Here is a 27892-nt window from a genome sequence, read left to right as displayed (position 1 = left end):
CTAGAACAACATGAATTTGTTGAGTTGGCCTATCCTACCCCTTGAGACCCCTGTAGACCATCAAAGAATCACATTCCGTTGTGACCGGTGGTTCGTAGGCTTTAATCTTGACGTTCTCCGGAGGGATCACCTTTTAAAGCCGGTTGGTCTCGGTCCATCAACTTAATCCCCTCTGCCCCACGAAACTATTTTAGGAGGGGCACAATGAGCCGACCTAAGACGGGTTAAACGACTAGCCACAATGTTCCATTCCGATCAGCTCTTGTCCTACATTCTTCATATTACCTGAAGTCACACCAGTTTTGCCAAGATGGGGTATGTGGTACCCCAATTTTAAGCAAGAATCGTTGACATCACAAATGCTTCTAAACTCTTTCCTTTCAACTGCATGACCTCTCAGTTTGACATCTTAGTAAAGAGTAGACGATTGTCTCTTAGTAGACTTATGCCGCACAGATTTCTCATGAGATACGTATATCGACTAGTGACAGCAGACTGGAGGAAGCAGTCTCACTTCGTCAAATTGTCATTAGTCTTCCATTTTACCCCATCTCCGCAACTCCGTCTCCTCAACTTCATCTCCTCAGCTCCTCGATTCATAGGGTCAGCCCTTCTTGTTACCAGATAAATAGTGACAGGAGTCTTCACATAGAGAATTCATAATTCGCAGCAATTAGAACTTGAGATTATGTAAGCTGTCATAACCATTTCAAGCTCCTTGGACAGTAATTGAATACCTAGTCCTTGAAAGGTCAAAAAGGAACCGACAAGATGCAAATAAATTGTTATAGAAACAAGTATTCACTCAAATCCCCAATTCTCTAGGCCGGAATCAAATTCACAGCAAAATGAAACAGCAAATCTTGTTCTTCATTGCATTTCTAACATTTGTATTAAAATCATTAAAATTAACAGGCATTGCGATCTCAAGCAAATGCATCTTATCCTGATTAAAGGAGTTTTGGATGATCTTATGAGTAAGACTTGGCTACAAGTTACTTGCAGTTGATTTTCAACGTATCTGTGAACGTTTCGAACGGACAGTCAACTTCTACTGCAAAAAAAAGTCATTCTTCCGCGATGCATTAGATTTATGTTTGAATGCTACATTGAAACTATGCATCTGAAGAAGAATGAAGAAAGTATTCTAGAAGAAGCTATGAAACCGGATTACTGCGCTGTATCGCCTAGATTCATATGAGCCCTTTGATTTCAACGTTTCTATGGTATCCATAGAAATCGACCTTCGATTTTGCAGGAAGGACTCACTTAACATAACCTCTGGACATCTCTCCATAGAGCAACCTTTTAACATGAAATTTTGATTCACGAGTCTTGCATTACAGTACACTAGACCCTCTGATCAATTCTCTGATGTAGCAAAGACTCCGAATTCTCGGTGGTATGAGTATTGAGATTCATTGATCATTGAATGCCGGTTACAGTCCCCGAGAAAGATCTGCGGCATATTTTTTCGACGCTTGCGTCACTTGCATCGCACTAAAAAGTATGTTCCATACGAAGAAATTGCACGGCGTGATGAGCTCTGACTCTTCATTGCATAGCCATGGCCTCCAAAGCTGTACCAGCAGCAGCAACCATTACGATGTGCATTACGGAGAGTGGCCCGAAAAGACGTGAGCTCGCCTAATAAGTTCAGCCGCTGGCTTGCTTCCAAGGTAGTTCGCTTGCTCAATACGGTAAGAACACCTTCATTAGCCTCGATTACCTTTCCACATTTGAAATGTATTATTTGGTTACGAAAGCATTGGGAACCCTAGCAACCATTTTCGGAAATTTTTCGAAGGGATCAGCCAGCAAACATGGGACATTATCCACATATTCGAAGTAGCGCCCGGCTTGTTTCTTGATCTTGATCTCTTTATGGCTGAAGCGCTGCCAACTGTGAAAGAAAGTCCAAATCTACCAAAACCGAAGACATAAGCCCCACTGAAGAGATATTCTCAGAAAACGCAAGCAGAGTCAGAGCCGCGCTACCATAACAGAGCATAATCCGGCGCTACCATAAAAACCATTCAAAACCTTTCCATGTTGGCATTTGCACGACCACTGAAAATTATCAAAATTCTAAAAAGAGTCGATATAAGAAGTTTATAGTATTGAATTAGGGTCTGAATTAGCAGCTTATTATACCATGTTCGGAGCTTTTAAGTCCACCTTAGCCTTGAGCGGAGGTTACTTGTGGAAGTTTGCTCCTAGAATGTCAGGTCCACAGAAGTACAGATTGAGAAACAGAATGAAGCAAGTGGACCAGAACATAGAAAACATTTACAAGGCATTAGTGGAATCACAAGGAAAGCAGTATGGAGAACCTACCTCATATGCAAAGATAGATTACTTGAAGTTCGCTTTACCAAAGGAATCCGAAATGACTCCTCGTGACAAGTATACCACTTTCACCAAGAACTCCAAGACGTACCGTAAAGATCTTCATAGAGTTCCAAAGTGGACCAAGCATTCTTTCAGAGAGAATCCAAAGTACTACTAGACGTCGCTTACGCGGCAAGCAGCATATGTTTATATTAGTTGAAGGAAACAGTGTAGTATACGCTACATTGATGTTGAACCTTCTTCAAAGACTTTGTCACTGAGTGGCATATCTTTTCACGCACATTTGTACATAGAATAATCGAATATACATTCTAACAGTCTAAATGAGAATCTATTTGTATTTGGAAATCACAATATGATTTGCAAGTGTCATAATCTAACATACAGTAAAATACAATCAATATACATGTGAAAGTGTCATTAATCTTTGAGATTGAACTCACAAAACATTTAGTGGAAACTTAGTCTTGGAAAGCCTTCAATCTTGGTTTATATCAAATTACCTCTCAACAGCCAAGCAGAATGTAAGTCACCTTACTGTAGTAGAGGGTACTTCCCGAATTCGCTTTGAAATGCACTCAATATTCACAAGAGGGCATTCCAAACACATCATTGGCCTTGAATACTTTCGGGTTATCAGTTGTAGCCCTCCACGCGATCCCAAATATAATTGGAGATAAAATAGTCACTGTATTTTGGCTCGACTTTAAATACACTTGTTAAATTTTTTTCCTTATTATGTATTATAATGTGATCATTTGCAGTCTCTTCATCAGCTTTGGAGTCTTCGTTGAAGTTCTCAATCCGTACACCCAAATTTCTATAAAGACTGATTTTTAATATGCTAGAGTCCTGGTTAAGAAGATCTTCTTCATTTGTAGACTTTTCCCGATTTCGATCATCAAATGGGTCATTGAATAAATTTGCAATCTTAACCTTCAACTCCTCCAAATTCTTTTGAAGTTTGCTTTTATTCAATTTGAGGAGGTTAATTGAGCTTTCCAAATCATTGAGATTCTTGGCAATCGAAACCTTGATATTATCCAATTCAATAGATTTCTTATTCAATGCTACAAATATATTATCCAGCTTCCTGATTTCTCCTCCATGGTGATCAGCCACTTGGGTTAAATTGCGTATAATATCATAATTGTAATCACTGATTTTAATCAAAAGACTCAATTCGTGGTTGAGCCGTTTCACGGTAACCTGTAACTCCTGGTTGGCCTCAGTTAGACGTGCTATCTTGTCATCTCGAATCCGTTGAATATCTCGTATTGTCTCTTCTATTCTATCCAAAGTCAATAACTCTGGGTCTATCTCTATGCTTTCGATTGCCTGGTCTATTATTTCTTCAGGCGTCATACTTCGAACTGTTTTTCCAAATTCTCTATTCTTATATAAGCATAAAGTCCTACAACTTTTATTATTTCTTTCTTATTCCTTTCTTAACCTAAACAATGATCTTTAAACATTATCCATATTCACTAAGCTAAGGACACACTTAAATGTTTTTGTTTACTATAAATCTCGACCTGCGCATAACTTCACAGAAGATAAACACCCATGACGCAGTAATAACCCTAAAAGCGAGGGAAAATCAGTTCACATTTTGAAAATCACTGTTTTATGATGATGATGGTTTCCATATCAGTTGTAAGCGCTTAGTTAGTTACGGTTTTCCTGTTTCATATCGGGGCAAAAAGGCGGATGGCATCATGAGTAGTTACGGAAATAAAAACAAAAAGACGTTTAATGACGTGGAATTACCCACAAACCCTAATATGCCTGCCTGGGTGATAACACCAAAGGAAGAGAAGGCCATTTTTGAAAGATGGAGAAAGAAGGCTTTTGCCAAGTGTGACGATTTGATTAGAGCATACGTAGAGTGCTCGAATAGCTACCAGAACCCACTTGAGGGTATGAAGAAGTGTGAAAAGATTAATGATCAAGCTCAGGGTTGTGTAGCACAGTTCCAGAAACAGAAGTATCTTGATATCGAAAGAGACTTGTTGATCGACGAGAAGATTGCAAAGAAGAAGGCGTACAAATTGTATTTGCAGAAGTTGGAGGAAGAAAAGAAGGAAAAGAAGTAGACCAAGGTAAAAGAATAAAGATGATCTTTGTGGGCGTAATAATGAACTGAACTTCTACATTGACATATAATTGATAAGCATAGGGTCGTATATCATTAAGCATTGTAAATAGAACTAAATACACAGCACTTATGCATGATTAGAAGTGCCAAGTCGTTAGCTGTATCCTTCCGTAGTCTCTTATTCTCTTAGACTAGGAGAATAATCATAGAATATTAAGATAACCGAAATTCGGAATCTAGGAGAGAGGGCCATGTATGAAGCTGTTTTTGGGAAGATTTCTCTTCACTTCACAGGAGAATGCTCTCACTCAGACACCGAAACATTAATTACAAAGCATAAGTGTCTTTACCTGTTGGCTTGAAAACCCCCATGGAATCAGTTTTATCTTTCACGGTAACCTGAGAGCAACAAATTGCTTTGCTATTTCGAAGACTTTCTGGAGCTTAGGAGTACCAGCCAGGCATTTACTAGTTTTAAGCTTCCAAGAGCAATAAGCTATCACAAATAAGCCAGTAAACCTCGCAAACTCGCTTTTCAAAGATTCAATCAACACAATCTGAGTCGTTTAAATTGGTTCCAACTACCAAAACCATTTTCGTGGTGAAGTTATACCATAAATTCTGGAATCCTATTTGCTACCATACTAATGCCACCAAAGTGCTAATCGTCATTGAAGTTATCACTTTCAAAGACCGAGTGACTGGCCATGAAGAGTCCAGCATGCAATTTGCCCAATTTTTCTATGGATTGGTATTGGTTACACGTTGTTCGTATCAAGTCGTTGAAGTCGGACAAATTTGCTTGCAATTGGGCCATTTGTGAGTTCAAATGACTCAATTGTCGTTGTCGAATGGACGAAGACACGTTGGAAACGGTTGTGGTCGGAGTATTTGTGAGGTTCAACGGAGGAGTCGAATTCATAGTGTGATGTTAATGTTGAAGATTCTTTTTGAATTAAGGATCCAAGGGTGAGTCAACTAACAAGCGAGCGAGTAGGTTTCGAAGACACTGTTCAATATAATATACACTATACACTAGTTCAAAAATAGTTCAGTAGATCACCAAACGGTGGCAAAGAAGAGTTTCTATTGAAATCAACAAAACAAAACAAAACTAACTTATTACTTGTTAACAATCCCCAAACAACACTCTAAGAAAATGCGAAGCCCAGTGTACTATATCCGTACCGTACAATACAAAGTTGAAGAAACAGTTGAGATGATGGAAAATTAAACAACCAGCAAATACAAGCAGTCTGACACTAATAATAATAATAGTAGTATTAATAATAATAGTAATAAATAAACAAACAGTGCACAGATGAGAATACAGACGAGAGTACAGTACCAGCGAGCGTAAACTAAGCTACAGAGGGAAGAAAGGTGAAATGTGTTGCATGTTTTTTTAAGTATACGCTGTTAGCTAAGATTAAGTAGACTAGTAGAGAATCATGAATCTGGTTATTTATGACTACCAAGTATACACATATATAATACACTTATATATCTATACATATATATGTTTATAATGTCCCTCTATAATATACATATGTATATCTACACATATATATCTACATACATACATATATTATAATCTCCCTTTCTAATATGCCTCTCTGATTTACAATTACATGGTAACTTCAATAATGCAGCACAATCTATAACAACACAACATACACGGTTCTTTATCCTCTGCACATAAAAATTACAATTAGAATCTTGTTGACATCTCTGCTATTATTGTCCCGTACTCCGAACTCCATCATTTTAACTACTCACTTTTTGTTGCTTCATAAACGCTACCAATCGTATGAGAAAAAAAGTCGTCTAGTGCTATAACTGACTGCTGCTGCTTGCAAAAAAAAAAGCCAGTGATAAAAGAACTATGTAAGTCTCCACAATATCCTCTTTTTCCTCACTTATTTCCCAGAATTCCTCCTTCTTCCATAAATTTACTCGTTCGGAGCCCTAAAGAAAAACAACCCACATCTTAACCAAATCACTACTCTACTCTCTCAACACAAACTACGTATCCTTTTCCATACCCCAGTCCCTCTTACCCGTCGCAGCCGCTCCGTATGTTTACGCCGATTTTCTCTCACAATCTCTACCCGGTCTGTATGCCGTCCCTGACTTTTCCTTCAAAACGACTTTACCCGGCTTCAGTCGAAAAATTTGAACCGGTTCACTAAACTCTAATTAAACAAAAAGTTGCCAATAAATCCACTAGCCGCCAATTGTAAACGCCACCGCCTGTGTATTCCGAGCTTCATACTAAGACAGTCAGTTATAACGCAGCGAGACCCAGTTATTACACGTAAGTAATATTGCATTCATCCCAATAGAACTGCTGATTCGCTTTCCTTGCACTTAAACCTTAACCCCTGCTAGAACGGACTTTACATAGTAAGCTACAAAAAACCCTTACGTCACCAAACAAGTTCTTTCACTGAAGAATAGTTTCCTTATCCAGCATCATTTCTAAACTGCCAAAAAGACACCATCTACTCGATCCTGGTACATGAATCCTAGTACATACCCAAGTTCCAAATAGAACTTACTACTCATTGTCATCTCCACATCTCACACGCCTACTACTGCCGACACTCCGTTTCGCATCCGCTGCCTGGAACAAATCGCGATCTTGTACATCGTCCCATCTCTTAATATAACTCCTCAGACGACCGGGACAGAGGTGAAAAATACTTCAGCTGGTAATCTCGGATTGCAAACTTGATAGGAAATATCAGTAGTATCTAGCCAAGTGTCTGTTTATCGATTTGACTCGATCTTGTACGGTTTTTCACAATTTTTTTGGTCTATGCCATCTTGTAAAACATCGGTCCATTAAATATCTATTCAGTGTATAAACACAACCGTTATCAGTGGAAATTTCAAACAAATTGACCTTCCGTGCTTTCATTACCATCCACCCGATAAATTTTTCACCTTATCCACAGCATCATACTGTAAATAACCAACTATTCCACAATGGCACAGAATATAGCCCCTGCAAATGCAACGAACCTGAGACTGTCTCCGACTACTCTGGAACTGCCCACTAAGGTATCTCCACAAGTCGTAGTGAAAATGGAAGCAGGCGCTAGTGTAGATACTACCGCATCAATAGCTTCGTCCTCGTCTACAGCAACCATAAAAAGTCCCCTTTTTAAGAAGGAAAATCTCACGGCAACGAAATTAACTAACATATTCGCCAATGCACCATCGTCTCCTCCAATAGTTCCTCCTAAGTCAACCAATACAGATCTGACTAACAAGACAGCATTGAATAGTCAACTCAAACAGCAGTCATGGCCAACTCAAGGAACTCAAGTTCAACCTCAGACTCACACACAACCAAACCCTGTACCACAACCAATACATCATGCACACAAATATACCAAAATTCAACCAGCAATTGCTCCCAAACCAATCGCTGTGCTACCAAAACCAAGCAATTTTTCTCCTATCCCCAATAAAACTATAGCTCTTCAACACTCGACTTCCGATTCACTTACAAACTCCAATTTGAAGACTTCTTTGAACATAAACACCTCAAAAAGGTGGGTGCTACCTCCTAGGCCCCGTCCGGGACGGAAGCCAACGGCAATATCTCCTGAAGCTGATGAAAAAGCTAAATCGGTGAACAACAGCAGTCTTGCGTCATCTCCTTCGGCATCCAAAATCAGCCCTAAGAAACGACCTAAAATCAAAAAGGAACCAATAACAGAAAATAAGCCGATCACAGCTGTTGGAACTGGTCTTTCAACTCTGTCATCGCAGAAAGGACATAACTCTACTAGTATTAACGCTACTAGTAGTCCCGTAATTACGAGAGGTGAACAGCAAACGACGAATGTCTCCAAGGGATTCACAAATGAAGCGGACAAAAAGCAAATAATTAATCAACTACAACAGCAGTATCCGAAAGTGGCTAATAATAGAGCCAAGGCTACTCCAGCTCATACACCTATTCCTGCAACGTCTTTGATGAGTCCTACAAGTAGTAGTGCCTCGACTCTCTCGAGTACCCCTACATCCTCCTCAGTATCCACATCAGCATCCCCTATACCACCGCCTCCACCACCTGTCGTTACTGGATCGTCTGATCCCAAGACAGAGATCATGAACTTGAAATTATCGTATTTATCGAAGTTGAAAGAGCAAGAACTTATTCGCAACTATATTGAAGTGATCTCTAACCAGATTAAAGAATTGAGTTTTGTTCAGAATGGTGTAATTACTTTCGACGCCTTGAAAACTGGTCCTTCCACCGCCAATGGCAAGATTAAACGAGTTAATAGTCCTTCAGCAGCTGCAACCGTTAGAGCCTCGTCTTATGACCAATTGGAGTCGATTAATAATTTGAATGATCTCAATAAGTTTCTCAATTACTTGACCAAGTCATCAAACATTATACACAGTGCTACGAAACAAAAGGCTCTGAATGGAACCGGTGACACGGTCTTGAACAAGCAGATAGACCATTATCTTGACATAAGAGCCAAATTCAAATCCATGAAAACGGAGGAGTTAAATAAGCTTAACAATTTAAAGAAGCAGCAAAGGTCAGGACAAGCTGGACCAGGTACTAGCATTGGATCTCTTAATGATTTACCAAACGTGGCATCGGCTAGTTCCGATAACAGTAAGGTGCAAGGCAATGCGGCGGCACAAGTCGCAACAACTTCTTTTATTCCTGATCTATTGAAACCATTGAGAGCGGCTAATCTTTTTGATCAGGATACAAACGAGAATGTAGTAATAGACATTGTGAAAGACGACACAAAAATTGATGCTAACCTCGTGTCTCCTGATAACAATATTCTTTCGAACGACGATATAGACATGTTTATGGAAGAGAATGACTTTTTGAACCGTCTAATACTCAGCGATGGGCCTGATACGATCGATGAAGTTGCAAACGTGGAGGTGATGAAAGAACAAGAACAGGAGAGTCTTGGTAACGTGAAGATCCATCATAAGGGAGAACTGGTGGCGACTCAAGATTCTTTGATCAAGAAAAAACTGAAGTTGAACTGTGGATTCTGCACCAATGATACCCCTTGCTTGTGTTTCGATGCCGATTTTGATATTGGAATATTGAGACATTAGCAAAACTAAAAGTTATAAGACTTTGAAACGAAGAAATGAAAAAAAAATTACAATTACGATTTATGTTTTACTATTTATAAATTATAGCGCCATGAAAGTACTGACAAGCTACGTTTTATGGTATTAAAGATGGAGCTCTTTGCTCTCTATGGCAGACAGCTTATATAAGGATTCGGGAAATAATTAATATACAATGGTCTACACAAATGCCTGTATCTCAACCTTCTATGCTTCAAGATTACCTTGTGACAACCTATTAGTTTAAAGTTTGCTATTAACATGACTTCGAATGGGATTTAGATACATGTTTAGTGCCCTAATGAAAGGCAAATTGGTTCTACATACGTTCTACTAATGATTGTATGCATTAACTTGCTACTAAAATAAATAAATATGAACTAAAGTGATTCAGTAAGATGGAGATGTATGAGAAATGCTGAGTTTGCTGCATGTTGCACCGTAATATCTGCTCTGACTACAATTGGACATGATGATTAACAAAACTGGCATCAATCAATCTGTATCCAACACTTGACATATTGGTAGTATCTCTTTCCTGTGACTCTTCGTAATTTGGTCGTGTCTGACATTTACCACAGTCTACAACATACACCTACGCTAACATGACTTAGAAGAAAGCCAAGTATGAGCCAACAGCTGCGGTGAAACCTAAGACAATGTATCCGGTTCTGTAAACACCTGGAATGGTCAATTCTTTACCGAAATCCCATACCAAGTGTCTGATACCGTTAGCAAAGTGGTAGGCGAATGGGTAGGCCATGAGAGCTTTAGCAAACACCTTAATGGCAACTGGCAAAGCAGCGAAAGCAGAGACCAAGGAAGCGCCATCGAAAGGAAGTCCTAAGATAGAAGAGGCAGCCAAACCACAGGTCAAAGCGTAGAATGAACCAGCCATGGCGACACCTGTAAGTCTGTGGAAGGTCGACAAGATAGCAGTCAATTGTGGTTTGTAGATGGTCAAATGTGGCGATTGTGGTCTGTTTTTACGCTGAGCAATCAAGATTTCTTGCTCTTGTTCATGAGAAGCCTTAACTGTTGACACAGATCTGGCAACAATCATTCTAGAGACAGCGAGTCTGGATGCACCAAACATGGCACCAGTAGCTGGTTTTCTTAACAACCCCAATCCGGAACGAGCAAGCATGATGGTGTAGTTATATGAATACAGATAAGTTCTAGATATGGCAACTAGATGATATGCTGATATAACAGAAGAAACCACTCACTTCGAAGTAATCGTTTTTGACTGTCTCAGTTATATTTGCTTTGGCACTTCCTTTACTGAGAAAATTTGTTAGTAAACCCAAGAATCCCGGGGAAGGGAAACCGGGAGAATTTAGCCAATGGCATCAATTTAAATTACGGTACAATCACGCGGAATTGAGTCATGTGATTATTAGGAGGTTGTATTTGTCACGTGATATATATGGGGATTTGATGACAAGGATTTGGTATTCTTAGTCACTGAAACAGATATGTCTTGTAGAGCTACACAATTGATACGGGATGAAACTTTTGGGGTGAAAGAGACTGTGGAAATTGATGGAGGGGGCAGCAAGATTGATCATTAAGGGGGTCTTTTTTGCTCTGCTTGTCATCTGTGGTGGAGAGATGATATCTCTTCCATGTTGCAATTCTCTTCTCACACTGGTCGTTCCCTTGGCTTTTTTGTTATCGATCGTTCTGCATATTCATCCCATTTTCTCACTCTTTCTGTTTGAGCCTTATCCAGCGAGTTGACAATAGGTGGAATTAACGGGCTTTTTCTCCTGGTGTAACAAGGAACTTGTTGACTACGATAGAGACGATGATACCCTTAGGGATATCAGATCTCACCACTTCTTTTTTTTTTACAGCATGGAAGGTTTAAGAGGGGAAAATCAATGAGCTGTTCCCAAAAGGTTGCTGAATGTTCGCGTATCGGATCGGGGGTCTTTTCTATTTAACTAGCCTATATCGTGAATGCCCTTACAGTATGTCCGTCCTTCTTCTCGTCTGGTGTCCCTCTACGGGGTTTTTGCATTCCCGAAATCGACTGATGATTGCAAATTTATTTGTAGTACACGTCCAAATACTGAGAAATAAACTGGGCTTCCTTACTATGCGATACAGTACAGCATAAAGAAAAGAACAAATAATGAGACATAATATACTCAGAGGCACATCCACACATATCCACACATGAGCTCGTATTTTCACATATCGTATAAGAACATAATTGTCCCCTCTCATTGGCACCAACCCCCTGGAGTTTTTGTTTTCTAAAACAATTCTGTAACTACCTAAGGTGTGTCTTTCTGGCTCTCCTACACTGATTCTTCCTTCTGCCGTAAATCGTTGCTGGCGCCTGCAGACAACCCGCTGGCCCTCAGCTTCTTTCGTTTAAAGAAAAACGGTCTTCACAGAACAGCGGCTAAGTCGTCTAATCAGAGCAAACAGAAACCCGGAGCGTTATCTTGTTGGCAAGACATATCTGGTTCTGGTCAGTTGATACAAAACTCCGAGGCCTTGTGAGCTTTTGAGCTTTTTCAGACATTTCTCTATATTGGCCTCAAGTCTTTCTTCTTTAGACAAGAACCATTCTTGGATAGTCATCCATTAGTCATAAGTCATTGCATTTTAGCAGATTCTATCAACCATGGAGTCTCAGGCCCCAACTCTTATAGCAGCGACGCAAATGCCGTCCACTCCACTCAGTAGTGGTGGTAAAATACAACCAACGTTCACGTTGGCCCTGCCTGAAAAGGAAGACCGGTCCCATGATGATGCATTAAATACCAATGCCAACACCGATACAAGCATTCACGAAGTACAAGCACCAGACAACAACACTACTCACATAACCGTAAATGACAACAATAGCATAAACTTGGATAGCATTAATACTAGCAAGAATAATAATACCAATAATAATACCAATAATAATGTCATCAACACCGACCTCCCATACGACACCGACAACAAGCAGGATTCAACCAATTCAGACTACATTGACTCTCCAGAAGATGACCAAAACCTGAATAAATTTGACTCTTCGGACCTCACTTTTAAAAAGAAAGATGTCAGAAAATCAAGAACTACTTCGTTCCAATCGGTACTTTCAACAGCCTCTTTAAAGTCGTTGAAGCAACAAGTCATCATGAATAATGCCAATCCAAGTAATGGTACCAGAAGCGCGTCTATCAGTCATAACAATTCGAATTCCAACATGATAAATAGCTCAACTACCAGTAGGAACTTCCAGTCATTCATTCAAGCACCTGTTTTATCCAGTGTAACAAATCTCAAGAGCGACGATGATATTGAAATTGGACAACAGTTACCATTTGATTCCACTACGACATCCAGAGAGATGTCGTCAGACAAACTTGATTCCCACAATGTAGATGATAGACAGACTCAAGTACATGAAACACTTGCAGCTGACGAAGAAGATGATCAGGATATCATTCTTCAACAGCAAAAGTTGACCTTGAATGCGTTGAAGAAGCTCAGTTTAAGCCCTATGCCAATCTCTTTGACGGACAATAATTTGACGAGAAAGCCGCTCAATAGAAAAGCATCTATTCCCATGGAAGGAAAAGCAGAAAGTAACGTTGATAAAGAAGTGAGAGGGGCTCCTGATTCTAGTTCCACGGCTACATCTAGCACCAGCTCAAAACCAAAGAAAGAGCCATACCAGCCAGCAGAAGTTGACTTATCATCATTTGCCAGTCTTACTAGGCAGCCCAAGATAGTGGAGAAGTTTCCTTCGCCTGTTGTTGAGAATAGTGGGATTATTTCTAACAGCGAGAATGGCGGCTTAAACAGTAATGTGGGTAGAAACAATGATGGCAATGGAGAGAAAAATGGCAACGAAGTCGAAGACAACAATGCAACTAATTCTTATAATAATAGCACTAACGGACTTTCTAATAAGTCTTCCTTTAATGATATCAAGGTGTCTCGGAAGTCTTCCTTGCCCAGCTTACCGGAGGGCCGTCGTATCGAGACCCCAACCCATGAAGCGACACCTATTCAACGCTCACAACAAGGAGTCAATCAGAAACCGGCTATCCAGGCGCAGAATCAAGTTCATGCACAACAATCCCAACATCAGCAGTTGCAACAACAATTGAATCAACAGAACTACAATCCTCAACCTCAACAATATCATCAATTTGAGCAGATCCCACAACAACAATTTCAACAGCAATTGAACCAACAGTCAACGCAACGTGTACCAACTGCAGTAGTTCCACCACAACACATGAATTCAAGACGTATTCCACACCCTAACACAATTCCCCAATCTCAGCTTCCTCCACACTCACAGGACTCACCACCCAATAATTCCAATATAGTTAATCCTAGAGCAAACAGACACCTCCAGCAGATTAAGGGCTTCCGTAGTCCGATGTATGTTCCAGCAGTTCTAAGAATGACGCTCAAGAATGGAGTTTCTCCAACTATTTCAGCTTCTGGTTCTAACCCAACCTCCCCTAATGAACTTTCGACGTCTCCTAAGAATGGTGGCCATTACGAGCAAGATCATTTAAATTTGAATGATTCGTCATCTCAGCGCAATGGTAACACTAGGTCTTCTTCGAGGGATTCAGTTCGTTCTGTAGATTCAAGTGTTTCCATAGAGTCCACAAACTCTTCATCAGGTGCCACACAATTCCTCGGCTTCTTGGGGAAGCATGGATCTGAGGATTATATCTTCAAAGCTCCACCTACTAGAAAGCATTGGTTGAAGGACGAGTCGGTCTTGAAATGTGGTATGCCAGGATGTGATAAACAATTCAACTTCTTTGAGAGAAGGCACCATTGCAGGAAATGTGGAGGTATCTACTGCAAGGAACACACATCCCATTACTTGTATATCAATCACTTGGCGCAATTCACCACTGGTGGAAGAGGTACATTGTCGAAGGTCTGTGATGTCTGTATACTGGAATACAATGAGTTCATTCAGCATGAATTCGGAGTTAGTATTAGCCAAAGCAACTCTCAAAAAGGGAATAATCTGATTAGTAGTAAAGCAAATATCAGTGTTGGTGGAACCGGAATTGATAGAAAAAACATTGAGACTGGCGCTGATGTTAATGCGAATTCCAATGGTGAATCTGTTGTTCATCCATTGATTGGAAAGACAAGTAGAACACCAAGTGCTACTAATAGCCAATACTTACGTAGTGGACACAGTGAAGTGGCCAAACATTTGATTGTTGGTAACGAAGAAAGAAGAGAAAGTAGAAGTGAGCAGTTGGTGGGAAGTGTTCCAGCCAACTGGAGTTGGAGTTCGTTCTGAGCTTCAGTCGATTTATTCAGTTGTTTGTATCATGTATCAGTTTCAACATGATCCTAGAACATCATGCAAACCAAATCAAGATAAATATGTAAACACAGGCTAATCTATTCAGCTGACGTTCCGTTTATTTCTCTAATATAACACTTTATGGTTTTTTTTTGTTGGAGACGTGGTATAGTTGGAGGGACAATCTTATTGTTCAACAAGTCGGTCGCGACTGCAACCACTGATTCAAGGATGACCTTTACATAGCTTGCATACTGTTACGAATACGGTTTCTTTGACACCTATATAGGAATAATATACCACTTATGCTTGATGATTTGTTGTGCAAGACTTTTTTTAAGTTAATATGAAGAAATAATTGAAACTGTGTCAAGTCTACTCAAAGATATTCTTCTCCGCCCTTATTTGCAAATGGATACATTTATCTCTTATCATCGCTAAGAATATTTGTGATTTTGGTAAAATTGTGAACACATATATTCTAAATCTGTGAAATATGCAACTAAACTACAAAAAACGGTAAACTTGACCACATGGCTAGAAAGTTGCTTATTAGAGAATTCTAACTAATAAACATGAAAACCTCAAATATCGCCCGGATTCGCTCCTAAAGTCATATAGGCTCTTTAACCGGAAAGTTTTCAAAATTCTCCGTCACTAATAGTTTCCTCCATCTACACCACTTACCAACAATATATATCATACTCCTTTTTGCATCCACGCTCTAAACAAAAATATGGTAGCGACCTCAAACCTGTCAAATGCACACCCCTGTGTCTAGTGGCTAATTCAATGCAAGCGCCCTATGAATTTAATGGTAGTCATATCATAACTATAGAAAGAATAAATGTCGAATAAATATCAAATAAATAAACAAGGTAAAAAAATAAACATCTGACCTATTACATATACCACGGCAATTAAATGATTCTCAAAACCTATATGTTTCTCCCCAGTCACCTCCTATACCAATAACAAATATTAACTCTAAGAAAAATGAATTATCCCATCTCAACGCTCCCACCTCGACGCTACACGAGCGAGCAATCTCTCTATTGACCACTTCACTGAGAACTCGCCCACACATTAATACATGGTAGCTCCACACATCCTGCACCTCTCTTCAAACACGTATTTTTCAAATCTCCATTTTGTTGAAATATCTCCAGCTAACACTAATAAGACCACTCTTGAATACCCACAATCGAAGCTAAACACTGACCATAATGGTGGAAAAGACTCAATTGAAGGTGCTAGGCATCAAGATTGAGACAATTCGCTTGCTCCTTAGGGTTATTATCTTTATTTCCGTGGCTGGTGCTGCTATTTCGTCCCGGTTGTTCTCGGTTATCCGTTTCGAATCAATTATTCACGAATTCGATCCATGGTTCAACTTCAGAGCCACAAAGTATCTTGTCACACACTCATTCTACGAGTTTTTGAATTGGTTTGATGACAGAACTTGGTATCCTCTTGGAAGAGTGACTGGTGGTACTCTTTACCCTGGTCTTATGGTCACTTCTGGTGCAATCTGGCACATTCTTAGAGATTGGTTCAGTTTGCCAATCGATATCCGTAATATCTGTGTGCTTTTAGCTCCAGCATTTTCCGGTTTAACTGCTATTGCAACGTACTTCCTTACTAAGGAAATGAAGGATTCCAATGCTGGACTCTTGGCTGCAATTTTCATGGGTATTGCTCCTGGTTACATCTCCAGATCTGTGGCCGGTTCTTACGATAACGAAGCCATTGCAATCACTCTTCTTATGGCTACCTTCTACTTCTGGATTAAGGCAATGAAGCTTGGTTCTGTATTCTACGGTACTCTCACTGCCTTGTTCTACTTCTACATGGTCTCAGCATGGGGTGGATATGTGTTCATCACTAACTTGATTCCACTCCACGTATTCGTCTTAATTCTCATGGGCCGTTACACTCACAGATTGTACACTGCCTACTCGACATGGTATGCTCTTGGAACGTTAGCTTCCATGCAGATTCCATTTGTGGGATTCTTGCCAATCCGTTCTAACGACCATATGGCCGCTTTGGGTGTTTTCGGCTTGTTACAATTGGTCGCTTTTGGAGACTACGTCAAGTCCAGAATTGACTCCAAGCAATTCAAGACTTTCTTGGTTGTTTCATTGGTCCTTGTTACGTCCTTGGGTATCGGTGCTTTGTTTGCATTGACTGCATTGGGTTGGATTGCTCCATGGACAGGTCGTTTCTACTCCTTGTGGGACACAAACTATGCTAAAATACACATTCCTATCATTGCTTCAGTCTCCGAGCATCAACCAACTGCTTGGCCAGCCTTCTTTTTTGATACCTCATTACTTATCTGGCTCTTCCCAGCTGGTATCTACCTCTGTTTCCAAGAGTTAAGAGACGAGCACGTATTTGTTATTATCTACGGTGTGTTATGTTCTTACTTTGCTGGAGTTATGGTCAGATTAATGTTGACATTGACCCCTGTCATCTGTGTCGCAGGTGCAATTGCCTTGTCTAAATTATTTGATGTATACTTGGACGTTGTTGACCTCTTCAAGGAAGAAGCTGAGGTTACCGAAGGAAAGGAGAAAGAGAAAAAATCAACCAAACAGGCATCTAAGTTGCCAATTCTCCCACTTCTTTCTCGTCTTTTAGTCATGGTTTTCTTCACTTTCTACCTCTTCTATTTTGTTCTCCATTGTACTTGGGTTACTTCCAGCGCGTACTCTTCACCATCTGTTGTGTTGGCTTCAAAAAACCCAGATGGTACTCAAAACATTATTGATGACTATAGAGAAGCATACTACTGGTTGAGAATGAATACTCCAGAAGATGCCAAGGTCTTAGCTTGGTGGGATTACGGATACCAAATTGGTGGTATGGCCGATCGTACTACCTTGGTAGACAACAACACATGGAATAACACTCACATTGCCACTGTCGGTAAAGCTATGTGCTCCAACGAAGATGTGGCCTACAAGATCTTGAGACAGCACGATGTAGAATATGTGTTGGTCATTTTCGGAGGTTTAATCGGATACTCCGGTGATGACATCAATAAGTTCTTGTGGATGGTCAGAATTGCCGAAGGTATCTGGCCTGAGGAGGTCCACGAACGTGATTTCTTCACCGAGAAAGGTGAATATAAGGTGGACGGAGACGCTACAAAGACCATGAAGGAGTCCTTGTTGTACAAGATGTCGTACTACCGTTTCAACGAGTTATTTTCCGGAAGAGATGGTACCGACAGAGTCAGAAACCAGAGTATTCCAGCTGCCAATGCTCCAGAATTGAATGTGATAGAGGAGGCTTTTACCTCGCTGAACTGGATTGTTAGAATCTACAAGGTCAAAGACCTCGACAACGTCGGTAGAGATTTGCACCAAGCTACTGCCTTTGAGAAGCAGAGCGACAAGCAGAAGAGAACCAGAGTAATTAAGAGACCTTCTTTGGAATTGAGAGAGTAATTTCTTTTGGGTGCAAAAACTACAAACTACAATATCAAAACTGTAAATCATAACGTCTTTTATCTCTTATCTTTTTTTTGTATGCCAAATAGAGTCCCGTATTACCATTAATTTCGGGAAGAAATAGCTAAAAATACAACTTCAGATCACAATTGAAATCTTTTATCCATAGTAGCTACTCTTAAACAACGTATTTCTGTGCCATTACACGGTACCTTCATATGTACAATCCCTGTAAGTGCGTATTACCCGATTCTCCTCCTCTCACCACAGTCACCACCGGAAATAGACTGTGAATTATTGGCCCCACTTTTTTTTCCTTTTTCTCCCCTCCCCCAGCTTCCTATATAAAGAGAGCAAGAGTTGACAGTTCGGAGTTTCTGGATGTCAAATTAAGGCACTGATAGTCGTTATTATTGACGAATTGCTTTAGGTTGTAAAAGGCACTACAAATATTGAGGTAGAACACATAATGGCAGGATTGTTTGATTTGGAAGGACATTTGATCTTCTACAGATCATATCACTTCAACCTGACTAATATTGCAATTCATCTCTGTTGTATTCCAGTGATTCTTCTTTCAACGGTGACATTCTTGAGTTACAACAATGTTACTGGGTTCGACAACCCTTATGTCAACTACGGCAGTCTTCTTGCCTGGGGCTACGGTATCTACTATGTATTGTTAGATTGGAAGTGTGGTGTACCCGCATTTGCCGTGTTGACTACCTACGCATACTTCGTTAAATCCTACTATTTAAACATAGGCCCAGAATCACTTTTGACAAAAGACGAATTGTTCTATTACGCCGTAATTGCACATGTAGGAGCATGGTTGGCCCAATTCTACGGTCACGGCGTGCACGAGAAAAGAGCACCAGCTTTGTTGGACAACTTGCTCCAAGCAATTGTTTTGGCTCCTTTCTTCGTTGTATTTGAGATTGCCTTTGCCCTTGGCTACAGATTAGACTTGAAGAAGAGAATGGACAACGAAGCAGGCAAAAACGTCAGAGACTTCAAGTTAAGAGAGAAAAAGAAGGCATTTTAAATTGGAGAAAAATAGCCAAGTTCTTGTAATCATATAGCGATTGGATTGAAAACACTCCGAGTCAAGCGACAGCCAAAACACCAAATCTCGTAGTTTTCACTATGTATTTGTACTAACGAAAATAAATGAATCATGAATTAGTTTTAGAATTTTGAAGATATTCGGTGTACCTTTGTTTAACCTCAGTTTCTTGAATTAAGGTGCCCTGTAGTTGGTTGCCAATTGTTAGCCAACCTGGACGGGTGTTGTGATCTCTACCAAAAATTTCTAGCTTTCGAGAGTGTACGCCAACCAATCTTTCAACGATGTCATAAATCTCATCTGGTTTTCTCAGTGTAGCTCTTGTAGCACTGACTACGACGTCGGTGTCAATTCCGCGATTCAACCAATATGGGTCACCCTTGACTCCTAGTAGAAGATGCTCTTTAGAATGATTTAACCAATGGCCGGTTCTACCTGTGACTATTGTTCTCTTCAACTGGTTGAGTTTGACCCATATCATTTCGTCCGAGACTCTATATCCCCATTTAAGTAATGCACGGCGCCCAATCTCAATTGATCTCCCAGTAACCCAAAGAAGGATAATTCCTTCATCTTGCAACTCATGCATTGGCAAGGAGAGTAATTCATCATCCTTGCAAGTTCCATAAGGTAAAGACATGTGAATGTCCCAGGCAGGATCGGAGATTATTGCTGCAAATTTTCCGAGAACCAGGAAGGGCAAATACCGGATATCACAATTGATCCACTGGGCTGGAGTAATCTCTCTCTCGTATTCAGTAAAACATTCGCCCATAGTATATTCGTCACCGATACATTTGACTTTATCTGTCCCCCTGCAAATACTATTGGCTTGCACCAACGGGTTTAAAGAGTAGTAGTGCAAATAACGACAACTTTTCATCTTATGACATGTATCTAAATACGAGCAGTCCCCCAAGTATAGATCTGTGTGGCTGCTGATAATTGGAAGAAAGTGTATCTTTCTTTTAGAGCATTGATAGATTTCTTGAGACATCATCGATTGGCATTCGTCGATTTTTTGATGTGTCTGAATTACACTGGGGAACGAGCTTTTGTTAAATCCGCCCAGTCCTCCATTCCTCTTATTGAAGCTAATGTTGGCAAGAACTTGATTGTGGTTGTTGTTATTACAAACTTCAAAATATGCCTTCTTTGCACTTTTTAGAGAAGCCTTATGCTTACACAACTGTGACAGAGCCGTTCGTCTTTGTAACAAATTGTCAAGTGTAGCAAAGTTGCATTCAAGAATTTCTTTATCTTTAGACCATTCAGTTGCCTCAATCTGACTGAACACTGGTTTGTCTAACGCATCTAGTAACTCAATCAGGTTGTGATTCTCTTCAGAAGGCTCCAAATGAGATTTGTATTCGATATTTCTTGCTTCCTTACCTACAAGTCGATCCTGAAGCAATAGTAATTTGGTTCTAAATATCCATACAAGTCTGGAAGAATTGATCATTGAGGCATTTGAATTTTGGCTGCTAATTTCTTTATTGAAGACCAACGACTTTCCACTAATCTGATTGAATTGAACAAGAAAGTCAACAAAGTGGTCAATGCCTCTACAATCATCTCTGTTGGATGAATCATCATCTCCATTGTCAACTTGGGAACCATGCTCATGCTCGTTTCGTAGATGATCGTAGTACATCGTCATAATCATCATTATTTGGCCTCTAATGGGGTTCTCGACGACCCTCTCATTTTGAAGCAAAAACTTAATAAATGGTTGAAATTTTGCCACCTCTGCTGTCATATTAGTTATTGGAATGAAATACTATAAGAAAGAGCAAATTCATAAAATGGTGGTAAAAGAAGTTATACACCATAAATATAATCTCCACATCTTGGAGAGATCTGAAACAGATTGTAATACTATTGCGGTAGGATGTAATGTCTTTCAGATTTTGGCTGCAATTTTTTTTATCAGGAGAAAATTGAAAGCCATGGACCTTACAAAAGCTTTGTAACTACACGGCATTGTTTACTATAACAAGAAGATATAAATTTATGTATCATGTGTAAATAGCTAGATTACATTACTTCCCAGTACTGCAAGTAACGGGAGACTTTTACTAAAATCCAAAGGGATTGTCGGGGGTAGCAGCCTGAAGGTTGGCTCTTTTACCCGTTGGTTGCGATTGTAGAGGAGCATTGCCGAAACCGACACCAGTTGGTTGGTTCTGCAATGGCTGTGGGGCAAAACCCTCAAACTGAGGCTGGGATCCGCCAAAGCTTGTGTTAGGGAATGGCTGTGATTGTTGATTGAAGGTGGGTGCAGGGTTGATTCCAGTGTTTTGGAACATGTTGGTCAATTGGTTCATGTTAGGTTGTTGCTGTTGCTGTTGGAATTGATTGAATACTGGCAGCTGTTGAGGGAAACTATTAAAACCAGTTTGTTGCTGGAATCCATTCTGCGGAGTAAAAGACTGCTGCTGAGGTTGCTGTTGTGGGAAGCTATTGAATCCATTTTGCTGCTGGAACCCATTCTGAGGAGCAAATGATGGTTGAGAGTATCCACCGGTAGCTTGTCCGCCAAAAGAAGTTGGTGGCTGTTGGCCCTGAAATTGATTAAAAGCATTGCCTCCAGTTTGTTGACCAAATGACGTTGTTGGAATTCCTCCTGTAAGCTGTTGACTAAAGGTATTTGCAGGTGGGTTAACAGGGTTGGCCATGAAACCACCTGTAATCTGCTGACCAAAAGCTGACTGAGGAACAAATCCCCCACCTATTGGGCCACCTGTTCTCTGAGCTGGAACTGAGGGACCAGTCCTCTGCAAAGGAATGGGTTGACTATTAAAACTAGTTGGTGGCAATCCACCAGTAATTTGTCCCGGTAATGGGCCTGTGATTTGCAGAAGCACTGGCTGTCCGAATGTAGTCTGCGGCATGGTCATAGGTCCTGTAGTCAATGGTACCACATTGGGTTGGAAAGGAGCTTGTCCAAATGTTGTAGCTGGCATAGCACCCTGGGGACCTGTTCTCTGTACAGTGAATGTTGTCGTGCCTGTCTGAAGAGGAACGATTCCAAATGTAAGCTGAGGCTGCAAAATCCCTGTAGCTTGAATAGGAAGAAAGCCGGTTGGTTGCGCAGTTATCGGCATAAAACCTGTGGGTTGTGCTGGTAAAAAACCACCAGTAGTGACTGGAACTAATCCAGTTCTTTGAACAGGGACAAAACCACCTGTTATCTGAGGTGCAACAGATGTTCCTGTCTTTTGCACAGCAAACTTCTGGTCCGGTTGGATTAGTGTTCCTGTTTTCACAGGAGTCAAAGCTGGAGCAGATGGGGCAACAGAGGATGCGTTCCCTCCAGTATTTAAACCGGCGTTCAGTTCCAATGGCTTGATCTTTACCAAATCTTGCAATGAACCAGTGTATTGAGGAGTCTGTGGTTGCGAAGAAGGCTTCAAAAGATCTTCAGTCGATCTTGCAGCTGGCTTAACAGCCCAAGCGTCGTCTTCAAACTTCTTAATCAGTAAGTTATTATCTGGAGTAGGTGCTTGTGCCTGTAGTTGAGGAGCAGCTTGTTCGGTTTTAAGAGGCGATGGCAAGGCATTGGCGTTCACCTTGGAGACTTCAGTAGAAGAATTGTTGTTCCTCAAGGCACCATTGGTGTCAATAAACAACCCTCCAGCTGGGGCAGGTGTTTCTGTACCTTTCTTTCTATTGAACTTGTTGTCCAAGAACTTCATTACTCTTAAGATATCACCCTCTCTCAAGCCTAACGTACGTAAGAGGGAAGGAGTAATGTCTTCTAAGATGTTCTCATCGATTTGCTCTCTGTTGAAGTTGAGAGTGTAACGTTGACAGTTGCCAATATCCACACCACATTGGAGGAAGAACTCAAACCAATCATAATCTGGTTCAGTGGTTGAGAGTTCAGTCGTTGCCTTAGGTCTAGAAGGTTGAGGTGGTGGAATATCGTTGATTGCAGCTGTCGCAGAATGTGACTTGCCAACAGACGTAGAATTGGCTACAGGGGTGGCAGTTGCAGATACTCCACTGGTTCCACCATTTGTAGCTCCACTAGACTTAGACTTCGATCTCGATCTCTTGAGCATTTGCTTGTTGACTTCTTCCTTGTATGATTCCAAGGAAGTTCCAGTGACCTTCTCGACGTACTCTAAGTCCTCGATTGATAACTTCGTAGCAGCCACAGCAATTTTGACACCATTTGTCTTATGCAAATGTATCTTACCCTCAACGCAGCCTAAAAATTCTGCTTCGACCTTGAAAGATCCGGAGGAATCAATCCATGTTCTAACCCTATGGAAGTTTGGCATGGCCTTGTCTCCCGAGGAACTTTCTTCTTGTTTGCTCTTGTCTCTTTGAATTCTGTCTCTTTCTCTAATTTGCTCTCTTTCATCCCTACCACGGTGACGGTGATGTGCGCTGCTACTCTTTGCCTTTTCGGATGATCTACTTTTACTGCTTGCTTTTGTGCTCTTTCTTCTCTGTGGACCGTCAGTTAATTTATCCAAGTTTGAAGTTCCAATGATTTCAATATAAGACAGTGGAATTACACCTTGACGACCTGTATCGATGTTTTCGCACATCCACCAATCCTTGGACTTGGTCTCATTGATGATATAAACTTCCTCACCTTCTCTGATCATTAACTCATCATCACCCTGGGCCTCAAAGTCGTATAGAAGTCTACCTATTTTTCTGTTCTTATCACTCGTAGTAGCTTGAGAAGCTCTGGCAACTTCCTTTAAGCCTTTAGCTGATTCTGCACCTTTCAAATCTCCAATAATGGACATAATAGCTTCAGCAACATCTTTAGAACCAGCATGTAATTCAAGGGATGCTTTAGGGTTCTTAAACTCCAAGAAGACGTGCTTCTTCTCATGAGAAAAGTCAATTAAGTCTCTCACACGCCATTGGTTGTCAAGTGTCAGAGCTGACTTAAGCTTTAACTTCTTTGGATTGGTAGAATTGGGTTTAACTAAAATCATTCCCTGTCCAACGGAGAATATGATGGCTCTACGCTTGCGTCCATCGACTTCATCAATGTACCAGGTGAAGTACTCTCCATCAAACTCATGTTCTTGGCCAGACTTATTCTTTCCATTAGGACTCTTGTTGCTATTATTGCTGCTGTTGTTGTAGTTATCGTGGTTGTTGCTAATTGGGCTACTGACATCCTCTTCCTGTTCATATCTAGCCAGAGCTGGAAGATCTGGCACAGGCTTGTCAAGTGTTACCGTAGGTCTGGAAGGCATTGGAGGTGGCGCGTCATCTTCATATCCTCCATATTCGCCAGAGTTTGCTCCTCTCTGCTTTTGTGGGCTCTGCTCGTATGAAAATGACTGAGAAACAGCAGGACGGGTTGGAGTAGCATAAGTAGGCTCTTCAGCTTCAGGCGAAACAGTTCTATCCTTGTGAAGAGGTGGCGGAGCAAAGTTAGAAATAGGAACATGAGCCTGGGGTTGAACTGACTGAACAACAGAAGGGGTTTGGCCAGATCCACCATTTAAGTCGATGTAATTTGAAGGAATGAAACCGAAAAACTGCTTTGATGCATCTCCACATAAGATCCAATCAGGGTCTTTTAAATCATAGACATTGAAAGTGTCGCCTTCCTTAAAGGATAGTTCATCCTCGGTCTGTTTGTCGTAATCGTAAAGTGCTGTTGCAATTTTGATAACGGGAGCCTATGTTGTTTTGTTAGTATTTGTGCGGTAAATGAAGTTCATGAAATGGAGCATTTGATAGGGCGAAGTGGGTAAAACCTTTTGCAATTAATCTCTCCAATGATCTTTCAGTAGACTTTAATCGGGAGACTTTATCATTTCAGAAACTTCAGTGATACTTGAATTTCATTATAGCACCCGGCAGGTTACTTTAATGGCTCGAAATCTCGACATATTGCATTACTCTAGTCGTTGACTTCATTATATAATAAATCTGACTGTGCTTCGAGAAAATTGTCGATATATCCAACTGATCCGATGAAATACACTTGAATAGATCTAATGATAGTTGTGCTTCACACACTAGTGTTAACTCGTTGGAGCTTATTAGAGTCATCTTCACAAATTTCACCCGTATCATCGCCCTAACTCAATCACTCTTCAATGAATACATACCTCCTCGATGTAGTTAGAAGGAACCAAGCCGACTGGCTCATCCACTTCTTCGTCACCTTGGGGTAACACCCGCTTCTTGACTTTCCACCACTCATCGATGTCGGATCGCTCCAACAAGTACAACAAGTCGTCCGGCTGGAGGTTGAGTTCCTCCTCTGCCTGTGCAGCGTACTCGTAGAGGGCCTTGTAAACGCCGATGTACACTGACATGCTTGCAATAGCCTTATTGAGTAATTGGTTTCTATGAGTGTGACTTGATGGTTCTCTTCAATGACTTATGTGGGATGGACTACTGCGATATGAATCGACACCACAATGGGGACTCGGAAAAGGAGACGTCACGTGTGCAGGTCCAATGCCCAATGCGATCGGCGCAAGTGGGTAGGTCCTTACGCATTGATGAGAAGGAAAGCTTGGTGGTAATGTTGTGGGGTTGAAAGATAGCGAGAGTGTATGTTGTAGTTGTTGACAGTTCACCACGACGAGAACACACATTACTTGGAACAATGGTTGTGGAGCGTAGTATTGTTGAGTTGTGACGTCTGCTATGTTGAGTGGTTTTGCCCGTATACCAATTTATGACGGGCACTGGCAAAGATATTTTTGGTGGATCCCACGAGAATTCCTCCCTAAATTTTTCACATCGCTCGTTATCAGTGGTGAGTCTATACATAAATGTTGCACAGTCAACACGAATGGAGACTACGGAGAAGTATTTGCTTTAGAACATTCTCTGTGGGAACTAACCATCGGTGTAGACGGTTAGAATCTCCGATTAGGTCAGAAATGCGGAAATTCTTTTTAAAGCCATGTCTATACATAGCAAATCCACATGTATGTTCTCTGTTTATTGGTTGGAACTCTCAGGTTTACGGGCTCGTATATATCACGGCGCCCATCTCTCTATCGGCATTGTTAACAATAGCGTACGGCTCATATTTATGCAGATGTCTTTGCTCTCTTATGGTCATCACCAAAATACTCATTAGGGAAATCACAACTCGTATTGGAATCGTTTTCGTATCCAGCGTACTCTGGTGGGCAAATTCTGTAGTCTTCGATGTCCAAATCGGAATTTTTCACATAAAAGCTCTGCAAGTCATACGTCTTGCTTAAGCGATGTAGGAAGTAAATAATTTGATAAAGAGGAGTGCTTTCGTTTGCAGCGTTGGTACACGTCATCTGGGGAAATGAGTTCTTAAAGAATTCAAAAGATCGGTTAGTTGAGAGAGGAATTGCAAGGACATTCCGGGCCAATTTGCTTAAGACGGGATACTTCTGATCGTTACTACGCCAGAAGCTTAAAATGGACAATCCGACTTCCCTGGATACATATGATGTGTTTTTGTAGTATCTCATTTCGCTTATCGAAGACGATTCATAAGTGTAGCATTCTTTGGTAGCTTTTCCCGAGCAGTCAAACATTTGCATAATCATATCATCTATGCTATCTGAAGTCCGACTGCTCTTACTCTCGTTGTTCGACAAAGATGCCACATAGCTGTTTATTTTATTGATCTCGACATCCTTTAGAAATCTCTTGGTGGATGGATGCAAATAAGCTGAAAGAATAAGGCTAAAGTTATTCTCCATCTGTTTGTGGATCCCTATGAGATCTTGCAACAATTTTCCTAAATTTGCTTTGATATCAAAGCCAACAAGTTTGCTTTTCTTTTTACTTAATGATGATACTTGTAATATCAACATCTTGAGCCACTTAGATAACATATGGCTAACTGGTGAGTTCAAAGAGCTGCAAATCAGGTTAACTTCCTGGAAGCTGAAACCGATCTCGTAAGCGAAGGTCGCTATTTGCCAATCAGATTCTGAAACAACATCTTGTAATAACTTCTCTATCTTCAGTCTGTGCAGCAAGAGATTTGCTAAATACTCCATTGTATGTGATTTTCTGTGCTTGAGAGAAAAATCCATGAATTCATTCGAACTCATCCCATCTTCTGTCAATGGAAGTAGCTCCTTCAAGTCAATCTTGACGAGCTTTCTATAGATAGGACCAAGAAAGTTATAAACAATATTCGAAACAACCGCCTCGTTATCATGAGAAGCTTCAAAGCTACTTTCTGCGTTTTCAAGATTTAGAGCAATGGCAATTCCTTTAAAAAAATCATGGAGTAGATCTGCTATTGACTTCGAAAGACACATGGATATATTTGTTCTTTTGATATCTTCTGTTGAGTTCATCAAGTAGTTTAGCAATTCTATGTGATTTTCCTCAAGCTGGTAGTTGGCGGTAACGAACAATAATCTATCTTTTAAATTTTGGTTATTAACCAAGTAATTAGTAAAGTTGACGTCGGTGACATTGAAGAAGCCTAATGGCAACTCACAGAATTTCAATCTGTCATTGATGAAATGATAGCT

The 27892-nt window shown here is 40.6% G+C and overlaps 11 protein-coding genes across 11 annotated transcripts; 6 read left to right on the top strand and 5 right to left on the bottom strand. All coding sequences in view use genetic code 12, as the record gives it.

Annotated features, from left to right (window-relative positions):
• The first annotated feature begins 1735 nt into the window (after window positions 1–1735).
• On the top strand, window positions 1736–2695 carry RJT20DRAFT_25927 (mitochondrial 54S ribosomal protein mL60). Its single transcript, XM_064919406.1, has one exon. It carries the CDS (start codon window positions 2156–2158, stop codon window positions 2507–2509), a length of 354 nt encoding a protein of 117 aa, XP_064775775.1. The 5' UTR covers window positions 1736–2155; the 3' UTR covers window positions 2510–2695.
• On the bottom strand, window positions 2676–3811 carry RJT20DRAFT_125540 (kinetochore-associated Ndc80 complex subunit). Its single transcript, XM_064916520.1, has one exon. It carries the CDS (start codon window positions 3715–3717, stop codon window positions 2989–2991), a length of 729 nt encoding a protein of 242 aa, XP_064775774.1. The 5' UTR covers window positions 3718–3811; the 3' UTR covers window positions 2676–2988.
• A 105-nt stretch (window positions 3812–3916) lies between these two features.
• On the top strand, window positions 3917–4578 carry RJT20DRAFT_125539 (uncharacterized protein). The gene has a single exon (XM_064916519.1). The coding sequence runs from the start codon at window positions 4071–4073 to the stop codon at window positions 4446–4448; it is 378 nt and encodes a 125-aa protein (XP_064775773.1). The 5' UTR covers window positions 3917–4070; the 3' UTR covers window positions 4449–4578.
• A 202-nt stretch (window positions 4579–4780) lies between these two features.
• On the bottom strand, window positions 4781–5526 carry HSK3 (Hsk3p). The gene has a single exon (XM_064919405.1). The coding sequence runs from the start codon at window positions 5370–5372 to the stop codon at window positions 5112–5114; it is 261 nt and encodes an 86-aa protein (XP_064775772.1). The 5' UTR covers window positions 5373–5526; the 3' UTR covers window positions 4781–5111.
• Window positions 5527–7441: 1915 nt separating this feature from the next.
• On the top strand, window positions 7442–9565 carry HAP42 (Hap42p; the record flags this gene model as incomplete). The annotated part of the gene is made up of 1 exon (XM_064918203.1): window positions 7442–9565. One exon carries the CDS (start codon window positions 7442–7444, stop codon window positions 9563–9565), a length of 2124 nt encoding a protein of 707 aa, XP_064775771.1.
• Window positions 9566–9919: 354 nt separating this feature from the next.
• Window positions 9920–10881, bottom strand: RJT20DRAFT_125535 (succinate dehydrogenase cytochrome b subunit SDH3). The gene has a single exon (XM_064916518.1). It carries the CDS (start codon window positions 10728–10730, stop codon window positions 10194–10196), a length of 537 nt encoding a protein of 178 aa, XP_064775770.1. The 5' UTR covers window positions 10731–10881; the 3' UTR covers window positions 9920–10193.
• A 1343-nt stretch (window positions 10882–12224) lies between these two features.
• On the top strand, window positions 12225–14879 carry RJT20DRAFT_133157 (uncharacterized protein; the record flags this gene model as incomplete). Its single annotated transcript, XM_064918202.1, has 1 exon — window positions 12225–14879. One exon carries the CDS (start codon window positions 12225–12227, stop codon window positions 14877–14879), a length of 2655 nt encoding a protein of 884 aa, XP_064775769.1.
• A 1190-nt stretch (window positions 14880–16069) lies between these two features.
• STT3 (dolichyl-diphosphooligosaccharide--protein glycosyltransferase subunit) lies at window positions 16070–18501 on the top strand. Its single transcript, XM_064916517.1, has one exon. It carries the CDS (start codon window positions 16112–16114, stop codon window positions 18341–18343), a length of 2232 nt encoding a protein of 743 aa, XP_064775768.1. The 5' UTR covers window positions 16070–16111; the 3' UTR covers window positions 18344–18501.
• A 4-nt stretch (window positions 18502–18505) lies between these two features.
• RJT20DRAFT_25913 (uncharacterized protein) lies at window positions 18506–19456 on the top strand. Its single transcript, XM_064919404.1, has one exon. It carries the CDS (start codon window positions 18816–18818, stop codon window positions 19389–19391), a length of 576 nt encoding a protein of 191 aa, XP_064775767.1. The 5' UTR covers window positions 18506–18815; the 3' UTR covers window positions 19392–19456.
• Window positions 19457–21330, bottom strand: RJT20DRAFT_25902 (mRNA (N6-adenosine)-methyltransferase). The gene has a single exon (XM_064919403.1). It carries the CDS (start codon window positions 21169–21171, stop codon window positions 19522–19524), a length of 1650 nt encoding a protein of 549 aa, XP_064775766.1. The 5' UTR covers window positions 21172–21330; the 3' UTR covers window positions 19457–19521.
• Window positions 21331–21490: 160 nt separating this feature from the next.
• SLA1 (cytoskeletal protein-binding protein) lies at window positions 21491–25720 on the bottom strand (the record flags this gene model as incomplete). Its single annotated transcript, XM_064921424.1, has 4 exons — window positions 21491–22297; window positions 22439–24499; window positions 24563–25075; window positions 25511–25720. 4 exons carry the CDS (start codon window positions 25718–25720, stop codon window positions 21491–21493), a joined length of 3591 nt encoding a protein of 1196 aa, XP_064775765.1.
• Window positions 25721–27892: the final 2172 nt, after the last annotated feature.

Source organism: Scheffersomyces xylosifermentans (genome assembly GCF_036884685.1).
Source record: "Scheffersomyces xylosifermentans strain CBS 12540 chromosome Unknown RJT20scaffold_2, whole genome shotgun sequence".
Lineage (NCBI taxonomy): Eukaryota > Fungi > Ascomycota > Pichiomycetes > Serinales > Debaryomycetaceae > Scheffersomyces > Scheffersomyces xylosifermentans.
The sequence above is the reverse complement of the archived record's forward strand: the minus strand, read 5'-3'. Positions and strand labels throughout refer to the sequence as shown.